Below are 19,315 nucleotides of genomic sequence, written 5' to 3'. Positions count from 1 at the left end.
CCACAAAGAATTTACATCGCGATGATAATAGACGTAAACATGACGGAGGAAAAGCAGAACGGATGGGCAAACTCTAAAGTAAAACTGCAAATAGTCTGTCAGTTAATTTTTACCAAAACGATTCATTTATAGAATTGTCTTTAACATGCTTACTTTTAATTTAATTCAAAAATTATATCGTGATTTTAAATGGACGTTTTTTTCTATAAATATAAAATATAAACTATAAATACAGAGTGAGTCAATAATTGGTTATTTCCGAATTTTTTATAAATATGCAACCAATAATACCGGTTCCAGCTGACCTGATCGGTAATCTTTGAAAAAATTAAAGTTAATCCAAGATCACATTGTTCTGGGTTGTGTCAAGTTTGTCTCGACAGTTTTGCTAAAATTTAATTATAGATTATTATTATTTAAAAAATAAAAAACCAGTGGTAAGTGCAATAAGTATTTTTGGTTGCATCCTAGGATATGGTATAAGTAACCCACTATTGATTCGCCCTGTATAATATCTGGTTTAATAATAGTATTACTTTAAACGAATTTTTTTGAAAAAAAATCACTGATTGGAGGCGTCTAGACTTGAAGCAATTTAATCCCAGGCTAGACTGCCCAAAAGCACACACGAAAAACTTTCGAAAAGTTAGTAACAGGATCGAATCCTCATCGAGCAAATGAAAAAACTTATCGCCGATAAATTAGCAAAGTGCCGTTCGATGCAGGCGTGTTAACAACGTTGTGTTCCCTTTGAAAAGCCAAGTGTACAAACGCCTGATTAATTGATGAAGGATTTCACGTGGAGATCTCACCACAGGTCCTATTACAGCTCCCATTGTGTCGCTTGTGCTTTCAGCGAGCTTCACCCCAACACGCTAACATTTTGCAAAACAAAACGCGATTATTTGTTTCTAAACTTTCTAGCTGTTGTCAAATCAACCCAAGCGGAATGAAAAATGATAGGATGTAATAACGTAAAGCTGTTTTAATTTTCACGGCTCCTTATTAAACGAGAGTGGAGTCACGTGTCAGGTATCAGTTTAGCACGAAAGATATTAATTTTGCCATTATCTGGCTCATATTAAGGGCCCGAGCCCCAAACTGCTCTGCAATTAAGCACAGAGGTACTGCCACTTGGAACGGATTGCGTGACGATAAAAGAAAATTCGGTCATGTTTCGCGTATTAACGAATCTGACACTTTCTAACGTTTCACGAGATTTTCTTACACAAAAGAAACACTAAACCACCCATTATCTAACGCTTTGTATCATGATGTATGAGCTTGGCGAGCCAGAAATTCATCCTGACAGCTTCTAAACAATAAAAAAATATTTCACTGCAATTGGGACCGAAAACTCTTAATTACAAGAATTTAATAAAAGTTAGAAGACTTCGAAGATTAATTGCAGCATTTATAAGAGGCAGAGAAAGAAAATGCTGCAAAGAAAGTTTTGGCTCGTTTTGCACAAATACATGCTATGTTATTGCAACTTTTCAAACTCTGTTATCTGCACTAGCGTATGGAAATGTGGCATCTATGACGGGAAATCGTCACATTTCTGTGGAAATTGGATTGGGGAAAAGGCGTTTACAGCGACACTATAATCCCCGTAAAGTAATCAAGTGTTCGGAATAAATTACATGGGATTTGTTGACGTTCGAGTTAATACAATCTAACTAATATCGTGACGTCATTAATCCCATTGCGCTTATGTGTTAATCAGAGAACTTGCAAGCTGTTTTTAGCGACCGACTTTGCCATAATCACACTGTTCTAAAGCTCTATTTAATGGCAACGTTAATAACACCACCCACAATAGGGTCACTTCAAACAGACATTCCCTCCCGCACCTTGCATGAGAATTATCGGCATTGTAAGGAAGATTGTCGGATTTTCTGAATACTTTTCTCAAGGATAGACATCTCGTAATGTTTCATCGAGTTATTTTATTATTTTTATCCATACTTTCGGGTTTATGACGTGAAATACCATAAAATGTTTTACGATTCAATGGAAATATGAAATAAATAAAAACATCCCCGCCACGGTATATGAAAATAAACTAAAAATTCTATTTACGTAACAAGTTTTTAAGTTTCATAAATTTCCCTAAAATATTTGCACACCGCCTTGTCCAAGATTTATTATCCGACTTTAAAAATAATGACGGAAAACTTTGTAAAATTAAATTAATAAAATAGCCATATACTTTACAATCAGCCCTTTGTGGACACTTATGAAAGAATAATCACATAAAAATTCCAAAATAATTTTATTTAAAAAAACATACTACAAAACTAAAGGCAATCGGAGATAGCCGTACATTCATTGTTATCATCTCCCCTAACATATCCATCTTTACAGAAACACTGGCGTTGATGAACCACTGCACATCTCACATACTGATGATTTTTACACGTTTGACAGTTTATTCCTTGATCTTTCAGTACCTCGTTTCGACCACACACTATCTCCTCTGTGCAGAAAATTTATTTGAAGTTAAATATTTTGCAAATTATTTACTTACCTACCCGTATTAGCTGCTTGTACTAAAATCACACAAATAAAGAAACTTAGTACAGTAATGCTCCTCATTTTGCAAACTGATGTGACTCAAGGCAAACTAGCTGCAAATGAAATATTTGCGTTGTTTTTTCCCCACTGTATTTTATTTTACGAAAACAAGACAATAAATATATAAACCAGAAAGTAAATTATGGTTAAACCACATTCAGCTGAGGGTAGCTGTCAGACACTTGCTAAATTATTCCCTGCATATTAATACCGTACCCCAGTGTTATTACATATGCATAATGTTTAGTTAAACTTTATTTACTTAATCTAACAAATTTCATTTTCGCTGTTGTTTATTACGCGGTGTTAACTTAGGAAGTAATTTTACTACTACTAGACAGGTACAATCAGCTTACCTCCTCACTAAATTACTTCCCTTAGTTTTAAATCAATTAATAAATAATTACAACAGTAATCTAAAACCATTCCTTCCGGGCTAATTAAACTGTCAATGCACAAACGCGGCGCAATTTTGAAAAGACTTTTGTAGTTTAAAAGCTGTAAGACATAGACATAGAATAAAATAGGTTTTACGTAAAAAGTATAACGAAATAAAATAAACGTTATTGGCAAAAGTTTTCATGAGAAACTTTCGAGTTTTCAGTCAACAAGTACAGAATATAAAGAACAAAGGTAAAACTTTACTATTCCACAATTGAAAATGCTACGTGCAGTGCAAAATGCACATCGATATTCCCAGAACCGACTGTCCAAAAAATAATTAATCACTGCAGTTTCAGAAAAATTTCATATAACAATAAATCAAAAAAATTGACGTTTGCTTTTGATTTCTGAGGTATAGACTCTTCGGTAAATAATTATTTACCGAATAAATAATTTAATTATATGTGTATAAAAGGACTACAAAGTCGACCGTACTTATTGAACTGTTTTTTCAATTGCTCTTGAATTTCCAAAATTAATTCTACACCTTGCAAAAAATTGTATGTGAGATTTTTTTCCTGCACCTTATCGACCGAGACCTCGGGCAAAGGGTGATGTTTTGACAATTGTGTGATGCACATCCTGCAAAATGTTCATTTCAGGACATTCAGGGATGTTGGCAGAATAAAATTGGAAGATTGTTTACTTTCCTTCGGGGTGTCTTAACACAGACAACTCCTGATAAAACAAAACGGTTGTTTTTGCATTCATTTATTTAAATAGCATTGCAAATTAAAGCCGCTTGTTTTTTTGTAAATATTTAAAGAGACTATCATGTAGATTTTTATCTACCATACACTTGTGACACGTTTGGTGGGCAAACAATGTATTTTTATTCCAAGTTCAAAATTTCAGTACATGGTTCACTTTATTAATTATGAAAAAAATTAGGAGCGCTTGGGACACTCGTCTCTCTTGACGCATTTTCGCGTTTTATCATCTAGAATGTATCCCTCCTTGCAAAAGCACCCTTTGACACATTTCTTCTCACAAACTTTCACCGGCTGAGAGCAGGTTCCAGGACACAAAGACCCGCATTCGTTGTAGATCTCATTTTCACCACATTCTAAACAAATATTTGACACAAAATGCGATTAGTTTTATACTAACCTTTCTTGCAAGCAACCTCCGGAACACATTTCCCACCTTTACTCTCCCTAACATAATTATCCTTACAAACGCATCCGGTCAGACACACCAAAGGACAAATTTTGGGCTCACTGTCGTCGCAAGTTTTGGGACACGCGGTGGCGCACGTGCTGAATACTTCATTTTTTCCACAAACTGGAACATCTGAGCAGGAAAATTATTTTCATAATTGAGATTCTTCAAAGCTATTACTTTCGCACGATTCTGGCACACAGCGACCTCCGGGTGCCTCCCGGACGTATCCTTTCTTGCAAAAACACCCAATAACGCAATTATCGGTGCAAATTTGCGGCGATTTGTTTTGGCAAGTGGGGGGACAAGCGGTTCCACAAGTTTTGTATTCTTCGTTTTCGGGACAAGTTTTTTCTATTAAAAAATATTAAATTATCTGTTTGGTTCAATTTATGGAAATACCTTGGTCGGCAGTGGTGTAACACACCGTCGCGAAAAAAATACCAGCAAGCAGTTGAAGCTTCATTTTGTCTAACTCTGATTCTCACTTTAAGCAAATTCTCGTCTGCGAATATTTATAACATCATTGCGTTCAACGAACACAATAACAAACAAATAAAGTTATGAGTAAAATATTTGCAACGAGATTATTTGACTACACATCAGAGATTTATTTTTATATTAACTGCTTAAGCAAGTTTAAGGATTTGTTTGTTTTTTATTGTGTGTAGTTTTCCAGGCAGGGAAAATTTGTTATTTGTTTCCAACTCAGCAGACGTGTTTACTAATTAGTGAAAACATTGTTCTGGAGAGAGCTTGACAACACCGAGCTTCGTATTTTTTCTGATTAAAGATTTTTGCATTCTTGGGTAAACATTCCACAGTTCACAAATATTTTACTTGTTTCCAGCTATTGCAGAAAAATAAGGAAATAATATGTATGTAGCAAATATTTAGAAATTATAAAATTTTTAATTGTTTTTTTTATTTTCTTTAATTATTTGACTACGACTTCCAATTATTATTTATCGTAGAAAATGGGCAAGAGGGCAGTTTTTCTTGTTATTTTTAGTCCTGCTCGAAACAAGCACGTAACGGTGAAGAGGCTATGGAGTGTTTTTCCGCAGAACCATCCTTTCATAAAGTCTGGATTTAGTAAATTGTGTCGGAGCTTTTATGAGGCAGAACCTGGACAAGATTTCGATTCAGACTGAAAGAGCTGTGATGGTTTATTAGAAGTTAACGCTAACGGCTTGATTTTGTGTCATGTAGAGCCGACAATATTAAAAATATTTAAAAAAATCTTTTCTTGCTAAATCTCGGTATTTGTTTTATCAAACTGTAAAACTGAAAATTATTAAAGGAACAACTTGCAGATCACCAACAGGTGGTGCATACAGTACATCAGGATGTAATATTCAGAGCCACAGACTAATAGACATACTGATGCCTCAAAAGAGACGAAACCGAACCATGAAATGGCTTTCAAGCTTGTTTATTATTGAACTAATGGTAATTTTGCCACTTATGAATGATTCAATGTTCCAAGTGCTTTGTCTTAGTCACATTATACATGCATTACAATTATAAATAAAACACCAAATTTGTCAGAAGTAAAATTATCGGAAATTGAAATGGTTAATATGTTAATGAGTTTTAATTAGTTTTTAATAATTTATAGAAAAATATTATTGCGAGTGTCAGCATATTTTGGGCATTATACGAGTTTATTTGTGAAAAATTCATTCCGTGTATGAAATTTCGAACGCCTCGTGCACGCAGCCCCCTATGGTGTTAACGCAATTAAGCATTGATGTATTTGAAAAGGTCGCCTCACTAACGACCAACTTAATTTAATTAATAACTCAGCAATTAGGTAATTTATTAATAGGTTCGCTTATGAAGAGTAGGTTTCCATTCAACGTTGTGTCAACAGTGGATATAGCAGGGAGCTTTCTAATGGACTTGATTAATCGTTCCCTGCGTGCGAATTATTGAATTCGCATTTTTCTCAAAGGCGCTCAACGTTGATTAATGTCGCTAGCAATGTTTGCTAATGTACAATATGTCGAAATTGGGGGATAAACCGAATCGCCCACGTTTCCTCTCTGCAGCTATTAACACGTTTGCTTAGACGCTTTTCCTATCGATGTAATTTCACTGTTTCTGAAAGCTATTTGCCTCGGATGGAACGAAACGAGAGTCATTTAAGTAATAACGCTAAGTTCTATAGAACTCAATCAAGGGTTCACTCGCAAAAAGACACGTAATGTCATATTTAAACAAAAAATATTCCTTAAAGAATTTTGATTTGGTTTAACAGCAGAATATTTGGTACATTTGTCACTTAGGTACACTCACACGTCTTCTAACACTTTTACTAACTAATTGTTTTACATTTGCACTAGTTATTTCAAGATATGGATAGTATTTACGTAAAATATTTGGAAAATTCGTAACTAATCTTATGCAAATAACGAAACCAAATAATTGAAAAAGTTATAATTTCGTGCCTGTTTGAAGCAAGTAAAATACCTGTCTTTGTAATTTTTGAACTGGTGAATAAAAATGTTTTTCCTTCTGTTTTTTATGGAAGGATAGCATTTCAGTTGTATCGATCCCTCGACCGCCTCGTCCACTTTCCCACATAATTACAGACAAAGTTGACCCCAACTACCGTCGCAATTACAAAATTAATGGACCATTTGCACATTTTGCCTCCACTTATTGTATTTTTAGAGGCTTTTATGAATTCCTCATTCGTTTGGCACCACAACCACCTTGATTAACACGCCAGTAAAGGATAATACGATTGGATGGGAGGGAGCAAAAGTCGTAAAAAGTTTCTAAGTGAATGGAGAATGAGTTTTGTTTCGTTTAATGCTTTCGTGGAAATAAGAGCTAATGGAGCACAAATGGAGTGGTGGCGTTTAAAAATTTAAAATAAGTGCAGCTATTGCCTTACTTGTAATAGCCGACTTATTTCTTATTTACTGTAACGAAACTTGCCACGTTTATCGGGTTACGAAATTGAAATTTTATTTGCAAAGTTTCGAATTTTGTTCAAGACTTGAGACGACTACTTGTCTCTTGCAATACATATCTTGTTGTCGGAAATAATTGATCACGCAGTTGTAATATACCAATATTTTGCTTCGGAACAAATCAAATTTTAATCAAAGTCGGCTGGTGCATCATGGAATTCCGACGTTGAACTTGAAGAATTTGCTGCGATAGTTCTCCAACAAATTTCTGGAATTTCGTTTAATAATAAGAAAAAAAGGCTTTGGGAAAGCTGTTCATACTTGAGTCACCTGCATCATGAAAATATCTACATAACAATTACGGAAATAAAGAGACGAAACGTTTTGTCATTTCGGCAACCGCAACAAAGCCACAACTGTTGGCTCTGTCACGTTCAGCATCATGTGCATCCACCATTAACATATTACTCTTTTAAATCGAAATACCAATGGTGGTCCTTCTCTTCTGCACAGGAATCCCGCATCTGGCGAGACCGTTTCCACGGTAACGCCGTAGTGTATACACTCACTCACTAGGTCACTAATCGATTCGCCTGCTGCGATCTCAAAAAATCACCTGACCAGGAAGATAAATTCATCCAATACGGCAAAACCTCCCAACAACGGACACCGATAAGGACACTTTAATTGTCCGTTGTGGAGAGGTGTCCGCTAATGGGAGCTGAAAATTTTAATATAGGCTTTGAAACGTCCGTTGTGAAGAGGTGTCCGGCGCAAAATTGACAAATCTGACACAGGATAATTGCATCTATTGTAAATTGCGATTATCCTGATAAGTGTGCGCAAAAGTCAAAATTAGAGAAATTTTGTTTGCAATTTATTTATTTATTTTTTTTTTACCTAATTTAGTACATTTTTGAGTTTTGTGAGGGAATTTGCGACACAATTGAGTTTGAGCTGAAAAACTAGCGAAATGTATCAGCTGGAACACGAACTAATTATCAAAAAAATTGAATAGAAAACGTGAAATTTTCTTGGAAAACAGCAAAATTTCAGTCGGTTTGGCCGACATTTACAAAATAATCAAACACCAGTTTTTTGCTCAGTTTCAAGCGCCTTATGATTGGTCCGCTTTTCAGTTGGGAGTGCGATCTCCCACCCATAGCCAATAATGCACGCTTCATTCGTCTTTCAATTTTTTGTGCACTAGATAAACAAGTAGGAGGTGACTTTCATATTTTTATTGGTCGAATTACTGACTCCAGGAACAAATAAATACTAGCAAACAGGTTTTAGGGCTGGGGCAAGATTTCGCCTTAAATGCGAATAAAATGGTCGATTCTGCTTCATTTTTGAAATAATTTGATTTTTATTGACAAAAACACACTTTCTTAATTTTTTACACAAAAACTAAGAGTCTCAGAAAGGTAACACCTTCACACAACTAATTAAAATCTACACTGCCGTTTTGGAAAAAGTTTTAATTACAGTTATAATAAATAAAATAAATATCAAAATAGAAAGGTAGGTACTTTAACGCTGAGAAACTAAAAAGCTGAAACAAAAAAAAATATAGACTGAAAGTCTAAAGATCTAAGCGCCTGAAAAACTGAGAAACTAAAAAAACTATAAAACTGGAAAAGAGAAACACTAATAAATTAAAATATGACATACTAGATAAAAAACCAATACACCAAGAGTCTGAAAAGCTAAAAAACTTAATAACTGAAATAATAATAAAATTCTATAGATCTAAGTGACCTAAGGAGTGATAATTAAAAAACTAGGGAACTGCAAAGTAAGAACATACATATAAATAAATAATATAAAATATGGTGAAATTAATAAAAAAAATAAAAAGTTAAAATACTGAAACACAGAAATTATGAGACTGAAGGACTGGAAGCCTGAGAAACAAAAAATTTGTAGATAAGGTGTGAAATAAAATTACTATGAAATTGAGAAATCTAATGTAGATAATGTTTTTAGACTAAAACTAATAAAAAAATTGAAGAAAAGACTTTATTTTTAATTAGGAAGGTTAAACACAAGTGAATTTAGGAGTTTCGGAAAAATAAAAAACCCTTAAAAATTGCACGTTAGTAAAGTTTCCTAAAATTCGGTCTCTAATGATTAATTATCTTAGTTTTAATTGAGAGGATTTTCACTTAATAAAGCCGCTACGAAGCCTATTCTTTTGCTTAGCAGGTAGCTTTGTGCGGAGTATTATTACAAAGCTTTAAGTTCGTGTTTTACGGAACAAATAAACTTCCGTTTTTCCAAAGTTTTCAACAAAAGTGATGAAAACTTTAACACAAGATTGATTTTAAGATTCTCCTTTTTGTCATTTGACCATTAACTGCGACACTTCTGGAAACTTTTGACGTGTATTTAATTGGAAAAATAATACTCCTCCTGTCTTTGGTAACGAAGATCGATGACCACACACAGTTGATAAACTCCAATTTTTAGGGGGTGGGGTATTTGTTGCTGTTACTGTCATAACTTTGTGATATTTAAGTGAAACTAATTTACAACTCAATTTAAATTTCCGAGAGCAAACGTCCCCTTTATAATCGCCATTGAACGAACTACCGGCGTCAATTCACCAAACAACTGGAAAGTAATTTATGTTTAGGAAATTCCAAAGAAAAAGTTTGATTGGTTCAGGATGCCCAAGTTTCTTTGTTATTAAATTTTTAAATTCTGCATTATTTTTTAAACCTTGGCTGTGATTCGCAATTATTTATACAGGAGCCAATCAATTTGCTCGTTTACTTATGGAGTTAGCGCCGAAAACGTTCGCAAAATCAATCACCCGAAAGCTGGTGAATTCCATCGAACGGTTATGATGTAAATTCACTGACCACGAAATCATCAAACCGCCTCTAGCAAACCAATCGAAAAGGTGTTGGAATAAGATTTTTCCAGCGATTTAATTATGCTTATCTGATCGCACTGCATTACCATAAATAAACCCTCTGAACGAAATAAAAGGAAAATAAGAGATAACCGCCAGAATTTATAGCGTCTGACAAATTCATCCTGAATACGTTGACCCTCGAGTTCAGTCCGTCCCTTGCGGACGATATGGAAAGTATCCCTTTATTCGAAATTCGCCGGAATTTTATTACTTACTGTTCTATAAGAGTAGATAATGTAGGAAAGTTTCTTTAATGTAATGAAATTTCGCTCAAAACGAGTACAAAGAAGAGACGCTTTTAAATCAATTCGTAATTATTGATTTCCTTTCAGATTATTCGAAGAACACGCCGAGCTGCTGACTTTATTCGAGAAATTCAAAGAGCTGAAGACGAAGGAGGATCAAGCCAATAGTTTAGAATTAGCTGAGCATGCCAGCACGGTTATGAACACGCTGGACGAAGGTATCAAGGAACTCGATAATTTGGACACCTTTTTTGAATATTTACACCAAGTTGGAGCCTCGCATAGACGGATACCTGGGTTCAAAGTGGAGTATTTCTGGGTAAATTGGGACGACATGTAGGCTGTTTTTAATTTCCCCGTTTTCAGAAAATCGAAAAGCCGTTCCTGACGGCGGTGGAGACGACGTTAGGAGACCGCTACACGGAAAACGTGGAAAACATCTACAAAATTACGATAAAATTCATCATTGAAACGCTGGTCAAAGGCTACGACAATGCCAACGCGCCAACGTGAAAACCACCAGACTGATACGAATTATAGCCCGTCACTGCTATATAACCCGAAAAAACTACTAAAAATAATAAAACAAAAAAATATCTCTTGTGATGAGTGGGTGGATGAGACGCCGAATGCATTACAGACTGTTGTGTTGTAGATATATTGTATGCTTATGTGCTTATACGCCTTCCATTTGGTATAACTTGGTTTCGAGGGTTAGCTGATGTCGTTAGTTTATAATTTTTGTTGAAATTAAAGTAATGTCTGTCACTGAGTTTCATTCATCAATTATTCCGGCAAAAATTGATTGCAGCGTTACTTTGATTAGAGTTCTTGTATTTGTCGAAATAGGTCAATTGTGAGTCAATTTTCCAAAAAGTACCAAGATTTTATATAAAATGACCCCGGACCCAGATCTAGTTCTACGAAATCCATCATTAAGTTTGTGTGTCAATAGCGAGCCAATGGTTATGTGGAGAGCCTTAACATTATAACATATTGTAAATATTATACAATTACTGAATCACACAATACGTTTTTATATGATAAATCATTATTAATAAATTATGAAAATGTGAACAAATTGTTAATTATTACGTATTATACTTAAGTATGATGATATTAAAGATGTGTATTTTGTGCTACACATTATATGTATGTACTCATAGTATACTGTAAATGTATTATTATCATGTTCACCAACAATGATCAGATTCATGTTAATCGTATAAGAAGACATTGTTATTTATGTATTATTATATATAGTTATATGTATTTCGTGTTTTATTTCTCCTTCAGAATGGCCACTCTGAACATAAAAGCTTTACTACTTTAATTCTAAATTTTTCTTTATTTAAACATTTTTCTGCTATTACCAGGAAATCTCGATACACCCTGCAGTCTATCATTTACCAGTTTGTAAATTTTGTTATCTCACTGACAGATTAGATATGAACCTATCGTTTTAGTCTAATACAAGTCAACACACTGAAGTGCCAACAAAAATTTTTATATTAATTTAAAATGGAAAACGAAGTAAGTACCACGTTTGAAACGGTAACTAATACATATTTTTTCCGTTTTATCCGTAATTTTATGTTTAAATGTTGACTGCGTTAAATTTTTAACAGATATAAAATTTTTCCAAATTTATACCAACACACCTACCTATTTTTCCTTATTTAAAAACCAAAAAATCGAACACGGACAAAAATTGAAATTGAGTCTATAATATATTTAAACATAACTTTGTAAACTAATAAAACCAAGGGTTCTTTATTATGTTCAAGTGACTTGTAAGTCGAAATAAATAACTGTAACAAAAAAAAATTTTCAAAAGTAATGACTACTTTGCTAAAAAGTGACCAAAACGATTGAGTTATTATTGTATTGTCTAGGTCATGACTTTATAGATTTATCAGTACGTTAGAACACTGGCGCCTATTTATTTTTCTGTTATTTTGAAACTTGAAGTGAAACATGGCATAGATATTGCAAAACTTTAGGTGATTACTGTAACAATTTTTGTAATTCTACCGATAAAATTTTGATCGGTCATCCTGTATGTACAATCTCTTATCTCATTAATCTCTAAATAAAACTGCAATAATTGCTAAAGGATTAGCGATCCAGCGCAACGTTCTTAAAATTCTTATGTTTTCAATATTTTTTAAATTTACCAACTTTTTATTTTGCAAGCCGATCGAAATTTATTTATGTGTTTATCTAAAGTCCTTGTGTCAACAAGGCAAACATATATTTATTTTTTCTGATAGGCTTTGAGTTGGTATAAGTATACATTATTTTAAATTTTATGTATTAGCGCTTACTGATAAAAGTTGAATGACCATACTACTACATTAATAAATTGCGACAAATAAGTAAACAGAACATTAAATCAAACAAACTGCGAATGAAAAAAATGTTTACCGAAAACTACAACCGCTTTAGATATTTTATACAAGTAAATCATTTTCTCAGATTTTTTGCAAACGCAAGGGATCAACGGACAAAGGAAAACTTTACGAAGATTTAGTCACCGCTGATTTAATTCTAAAATTATTGACTGAACAAAATGTAAATAATTTTAAACTCTCATCCAATAATGAAGAATTCGGAGCTTTCGACGATGTAGTTTTAAAACTTGATACTGGGGAGATCTACGCCTTGCAACTGAAACACTCAGATAACAACGATAAAGCTGTATGTGAAATAGATTTAACAGGAGGGAAGAATTTCAAACCTCGGTTCGACCTCAAAAAATACTACGAGTCTTATAAAAACATCAAAGTGCCTTGTAAAGTCATACTCTTCACTAATCGAACCTGCGATATTAGTGACCAAGAATTTCCTTTGAACCAAAACACCACAATAAAATGTTTAAAGTGCAGCACCAATCCAATAAGCTTACTGAACCATTCTGAAAACGGCACTTGGCACACTTTTGAGGTCGTTAGAACTTCACCTAAACAACGTGACGATTATCAGGCCTTCTTCAACAATTTTTACCTCTTTTGTGGACAAGCAAACGTCGAAGAACTTAGAGCTAAAATCATAGCACGATTTCAAGAAACCATCTCTTGTAGCAAATCGCTTTGCGACCAATTTCTCCAATTCGTATCAAGCTGGAGTTTCCGCGAAGGAGAGAAAGAAATGTTGGACAAAACCACAATGCAACGTGTGTTAGTTCTTTTCCTACTGGAACGCTCAATCCAAGGATTTGACTTTAAACCCGTCAACCAAGAGAGAAAACTGTTACAAGAAGTGATCTCTCTGTTTCATGTTACACTCATCGGAGAGGATTCTTGCGAAAAAGTTAAACAAATTTGGGGAGATTTTGGCGACGAATTTGAAAATAATGGAGCAGAAGTGGCAAAAATACGAGCCAAATATCAAATAAAATCATTCGATGAATTAGATAGTAGTGACAAAGCAAAAATTTTGTGGTTGATGGGAAAGTGTCCTCTAGTTATTGCAGCTGATAATGGGACAATGAGTAAGGTATTGCAACTGTGTCCCAACGAAAAATTTGTTTTGCTCACAAGCCATGAGAATGTGATCACACTGGAGGGTTCTTTTTTTCGAAATTTATCAGACTTGGATTTAAGTTCAGATATTTGCCAAAAAATTCTCCGCACGTTTTGCTGCTCCATTCAAGGAAAAGACAAGAGGAGTTTAAAATGTTTCGTTGATCGGAATAAAAATTTTCGAGAAAACGTAACTGTCAGTGATTTAATAAATATGACGGATGGTCCTCGCCTCATTGGAGAAGAAAAAGAAAAAGCTCCAGACCCGTACATTACCAGATTTTTGACAACTAATTTAATAAACATAAAATATTTAACAACTGTCGATGAAAACACACTCGTCGTTCTTGACTGCATGAATAAAATTGATAAGATCAAAAGGCACTTGGGAAATTTTAATCTGCACAAAGTTGCAACATATCTGAAGGATCTTTCGCTTTATAACCAGGATTCAAACCAAGTAACACTGTTCCATTCAAGCCCAATCATAAAACAATTTGTTTCGGGTCCCGATATGTACGTAAGCGAGGCCCAATGTACACCGGTGGAATTTGAAGAGATTTGTCAAAGAAACAAAAACAAGGAGAAGTGCCACCACTTCAGAGTAATCGACGAAATGACATTAGAATGGATAAGGAGCAGAAAAAGCATCACAACTTTAGAGCAATTCCGAATTGATGGAACCTACATTAAAGAATCGAGTCTTTACGGCTTAGAGCCGGAAAACAACGTAAATTTAGTGAACGGAGACCCTGGAATGGGAAAATCGGAGTTGCTGAAAAATATCAAGAACAATTCAAATCCGGAGATTCTGTGCATCTTTTTCCCTTCGAAAGATACAACTCTACTTTGCTCACAGCTTGAAGGCAAAAGTGACTTGTACGAGGCTTTTGTCAGTTTCATTCTTAATACGAAATATCGGGCGTTCCCGAGTTTCGATAAAAAAGTCATAAAGTTTTTAATTGACACAGATCAAGTGATGTACTTTTGGGACGCCTTGGACGAAGTTTCCACAAAAAATATGAAGACAACTATAGACCTTATTGAGATATTGAAAGGTAAAAGTTTGTGTCAGTGGGTGTCCAGTCGCTGCCACCTCAAGGGTCATCTGGAGAAGAAATTCAACGTTCTTTCCAGAAACATAAACCAGTTTGACGAAGAGGAACAATCTCTCTACATACATAAACGGCTTGGACGGTTATATTCAGAGGACGACATCAACAAAGTGATTGAAAAAATCCGATCCGCTGTCACTTTAATGAAGCACAACGACATTTTGGGCATCCCTTTGCAAGTGTTTATGCTAACCGAGCTCTTCCTTCAAGACAAGGAAAAGTACTTCAATCTTTTGAAAAACATGTTTTCTTTAGCCGACCTCTACCACTACATCATCGAGGAGAAATTCAACGTCTATTACAAGGAGAAAGCCGGGATTTCTTCACCTAACGACGCTTTAGAGCGAATCCTGATGTTCCACCGCAAAAACATGTACGAAAATTACGAAAAAGCCGCCTTGAAGGCCTCAATCACTAAGGAAATTCTCAAACGTTTCCACATAAACTGCGACAATTTTTTAAAAGAGCTTGAAACCGGCGACGACAACATTGGCTTGATCAAAGAGGTCACTAACAGTTTTCCCCAGTTTCAGCACAATTCCTATGCTGAGTATTTCGTCGCCACTTACTTTATCGCACATTATGAGGAAATACCCGAGTTGCGGAGCCTTCTGTTCGACAAGCGACACGCAAATATCCGATTCTTCTTCGACCTGCTGACGGCGAAAGACTCGCCTTCGCTTGTGGCAGTTTTGTGCAAAAACATCGACTTGTTGAAAAAACACCAAGAGGATTTGGAGCGCAGCGAGGACAAACGAGGCAGAAACGCCCTACAACTGGCGTGCTCGTGGGGACAGAGGTACCCGATTTTAGAAGTTGAAAAGGATAACGGGACTTGGATTTTGGACAACACCAATGATAACACTCTTTGTGGCGAAACGCCGGAGTATAACGAAATTTTGCAGTATCTTTTAGAGCACTGTAACGTGACGGAAACTTGCAAGTTGTTTAATTTGTCGTGTGTGAGGTATGCCGAAGAGAGCGATTGTCTTATGACGAAACTGAAGATTCTCTTGAAGCAGAATAACAAGTTTTCGAAATTGAAGAACGACAAGGAAGGGATCAGCATTCTGTACTATTGCACCAAGTTTGGCTACGACGAAGTTATCGACTTGTTTGAAGATTTGCCCTTTATTAGGATGAAAGTCAACGATTTTACGTTATTACACCTAGCTGTTGAGTGCGAACAAGAAAAATATCTGAGACGACTCCTTCAAGTTCCAGGATATCAAAAAACCATAGATAAAAAAGATAAATTCGGGAGAACACCACTTTATTTAGCTTGTCAGTTAGGTTTATACAAAATTGTTGAATTATTGATCGAAAGTGGAGCCAATGTTAATTACTCAACACCTCTTCATATCGCTTGCCTCCACGCCCATGACAACATCGTCAAATTGCTCCTGAAAGCCGGAACAGACATAAACGCCACCGACAGTTACAACATAACTCCTCTGCACACAGCTTCCTGGAACGGCCACCACACCACTGTCCAAATCCTAACTGCAAACAAAAATGTTGAAATCGATGTTCAAACATCAGGTGGTTGCACTCCTCTCTACGTGGCTGCAAGAAACAAGCATGACAGAGTTGTGGAATTGTTGATTGAAGCAAAGGCCAATGTTAATCTAGCGCAAAAAGAAAATGTTACACCTCTTATGATAGCATCACAAGAAGGACACCAAGAAAATGTTAAGCTGCTGATTCAAGCTGGTTCTGATGTCAATCAAGTGGCAACGACGGGGGAATCACCACTTTACGTGGCTTGCCAGAATGGTCACGATGTTGTGGTTGAAATGCTTCTAGAAGCGGGAGCAAATACCGAAGCGTTTGCAGACAATGGATGGAGTCCTGTTTTTGTAGCGTGTCAGCAAGGACATGTTGGGGTTGTTCAGTTGTTAATGAAAGCTCATGCAAATTTGGGTATTAAAGATAAGACTGGAAGAACCCCTTTGATGGTTGCTTTTGATAATAGACACCAGGAAATTGTAAAATTATTAGGAAAAAATTGTAATTAAAATTAAATTAAAGGTACGTTCAATGCTTAATTCTGTTGAAATTTTAATGAACAATGTTTTACAGGTTCCTGACGTCAGCTATACTTATTTTTTTGTATTTAACTCAGCCTTTATAATGTGATAGTACCAGACAATTAAATAAAAATAAGTTTTTTTAATGACTTACTTAAAAAAAATTGAAACCAATATATAGTTAAGGTATATAGGCAACCAATTTTACTCATGAGATAATGAGAAATTTGAGCCTTTTTCTTTATCAGTTAATTTATTTATTATCTTTAACTCATTGTAATTGCATTTATTCATTTATTGTAAGGTAAATAAGGCGTATTGTTGATACTTTAATCTTTTTACTGGTTATGCTGACAGCGCGGCAAAAATGTAAGGTTAGAACAAAAAATTTTGAAGACTTGTGTGAGCCTTTTAATTATGGATTTAGACGACCTGTTAGGCCCCCATTACTTGAACTTAAATTTCAGTGACGTAAGTATAAATCATCAGATTACAATTATGAGATCCTGAAAATTTCAGGATTTTTTAAATGAAAGTGCACCAAAACTCTCAATTGAACTGCCTTATCCTATTCACAAGCCGCTGAAAGACCTAAACCTTGACATAATTGATGAGTTTCACCAAAATGCGAGCCTTTACTCTCACAAATTATCAACCTTACATAAAGATTTTCGTTTTGCGAGAGATAAAGTCATGAATCAGACGTTTACAGACTCACATGCTACAATTACAAGGGGGTTGTTAGACTTTTGTAATACGGAAAAGCCCGGAATTCAATTCCCCTGCGATTACAACCCTTACTACACCTCGGGGTTTCTTGAATATGTTATTTTGGACAATGTGGAGTATTTAATGCGACCAGATTGCGACAATAACATTCGTAATTTAAAACAATTGTAAAAAATTATATAATTGAGTACGTTTTAGGGTTGACAAAATTGGCAAAGCCTTGGAAAAATAGAAAAATCAAAGTTGAAGTTCCATTTGAAGATAACATAACTGGAATCTCATTTAGTAGTGGTTCCAGTTGTTTATTAGTGAGACACAAAAGTCACATAAACTTGCTCAAACTGACCGATCTTGAGGGAGAAATAAGACAAACAAAAAAGTTCAAAAAGTTTCTCCTTGATTCCCAAATCTGCGAAGGACAATTTGGAGTCGTTCTCTCCGACACAAAATTCAGATTATACGACGTTGAAACTAACAAAAGAATTAGTCTCGACGATAAAACTGTTGACTCCGTCACTCGTTGTGAATTTGCGAATGAGATGATTATTCTTTTGGGCCGGAAAAAACTCAAACTTTTTGATAAACGTTCAAATGACTTTGAAATTTTTGAGCCGGAATTGCAGCCTTGTAATTTCTTCTGCTCTGTTAAAGCCCACGGGGACTCACTTTATGTGGGCTCAAGACATTGTTTAATGCGAACTGATGTCAGGTTTTTGAAGAATTTCGATTTTTGCACGCATTTGATGAAATACGGGCCTTGTTACATGGACTTAGTTGAAGGTTTCTTGTGTCTTTCGAGTCAGAAAGTTGGGGAGAAAGTTATGTTCAGTGGAGAGCCTATTAGTAGTTTGCCTTTTAAAGTCCCGAGTATCGTTGAAACTTTCAGTGAGTGTCGGTTAAAAAAGGATGTATTATTAGTGGATGGTATTAAGGAAAGAGTTGCAAAATCAGTTGGAGGTGTTAAAATAATTCACGAAAATAATGGTAAATGGATTATTTATTGACTAGGGTTTGGTCACGATTTAATAATGTTTTCTTAGATTATTTCCTCTACAGTGCTAACAGTTTGGGCGATATTTTTAAACAAAAAATCACAACCAACTCAGACTGTGATGAAACAAAACCAGTGGACTCGTTTCACTATTGGGTGAATAAACTACCAGAAAAGCCCAAGCCGTTGCACTTGACCAGTGTTGAAAATGCAAGCTTGGCAAGGTTTGTTCTAAACAAAGGTATCGACCATGAGAAATCGAAAAAATACAGCCCTGTGACCAAAAAAACCACTCGTTTCCTCACCCACTTTAACAATGTGTACAACAAAGCGAATTTGAGCGAGTTAGCTCAAAATTTCTTATCGGTTTGGGACGACGAAGACGAGGAGGAGCGCCTTGAAGTGGTTAGCGAAGTCCCCGAAGTTGCCCCGCTCGATAAAGTCACCAGTTGGATCGAATCCAACTATTTCTTTTAAATTTCCCGCCGGTCAAAATTGCGGTTATGTCGATTTGTCAAGTGTCAACCTCGTGTGTAGAAATTTTAAAATAGTAAAAAATGCCGAAAAAAAAGACAGGACAAAGGAAAAAAGCCGAAAAACAGAAACTGAGACAAAAGGAGATACGAACGGCGAAGGACAATGTCAGTTTAGC

The 19,315-nt window shown here is 35.3% G+C and overlaps 3 protein-coding genes across 7 annotated transcripts in view; 2 read left to right on the top strand and 1 right to left on the bottom strand.

Annotated features, from left to right (window-relative positions):
• LOC663615 (neuroglobin) overlaps positions 1-11,546 on the top strand; it is a 35,698-nt gene extending 24,152 nt beyond the window's left edge. For all 3 annotated transcript variants that reach the window (XM_015978946.2, XM_008193670.3, XM_015978945.2), the window contains exons 3-4: positions 10,362-10,593; positions 10,641-11,546. In XM_015978946.2, the coding sequence (XP_015834432.1) occupies positions 10,362-10,593; positions 10,641-10,787 (379 nt within the window). In that variant the 3' untranslated portion in view covers positions 10,788-11,546. The remainder of the gene's footprint in view (positions 1-10,361; positions 10,594-10,640) is intronic.
• On the bottom strand, positions 3,831-4,706 carry LOC662924 (serine protease inhibitor swm-1). The gene is made up of 4 exons (XM_962383.4): positions 4,585-4,706; positions 4,363-4,536; positions 4,132-4,314; positions 3,831-4,087 (listed from the first exon to the last, which is right to left on the bottom strand). Exons 1-4 carry the CDS (start codon positions 4,646-4,648, stop codon positions 3,909-3,911), a joined length of 600 nt encoding a protein of 199 aa, XP_967476.1. The 5' UTR covers positions 4,649-4,706; the 3' UTR covers positions 3,831-3,908.
• A 184-nt stretch (positions 11,547-11,730) lies between the features above and the next one.
• On the top strand, positions 11,731-19,284 carry LOC100142051 (uncharacterized). 3 transcript variants are annotated; one of them, XM_008193662.3, is made up of 7 exons: positions 11,731-11,807; positions 12,753-16,944; positions 16,996-17,242; positions 17,301-17,414; positions 17,463-17,823; positions 17,871-18,656; positions 18,713-19,284. In XM_008193662.3, the coding sequence occupies exons 1-2, from the start codon at positions 11,796-11,798 to the stop codon at positions 16,929-16,931; spliced, it is 4,191 nt and encodes a 1,396-aa protein (XP_008191884.3). In that variant the 5' UTR covers positions 11,731-11,795; the 3' UTR covers positions 16,932-16,944; positions 16,996-17,242; positions 17,301-17,414; positions 17,463-17,823; positions 17,871-18,656; positions 18,713-19,284. The 3 variants fall into 3 exon arrangements, with proteins under 3 accessions (XP_008191884.3, XP_064215059.1, XP_008191885.1); XM_064358989.1 differs by having other exon boundaries at positions 16,996-17,247; XM_008193663.3 differs by having other exon boundaries at positions 16,996-17,414.
• Positions 19,285-19,315: the final 31 nt, after the last annotated feature.

Source organism: Tribolium castaneum, chromosome 9 (genome assembly GCF_031307605.1).
Source record: "Tribolium castaneum strain GA2 chromosome 9, icTriCast1.1, whole genome shotgun sequence".
NCBI lineage: Eukaryota > Metazoa > Arthropoda > Insecta > Coleoptera > Tenebrionidae > Tribolium > Tribolium castaneum.
Note: the sequence above shows the minus strand (reverse complement) of the source record. Positions and strands in the feature narration are given on the sequence as shown.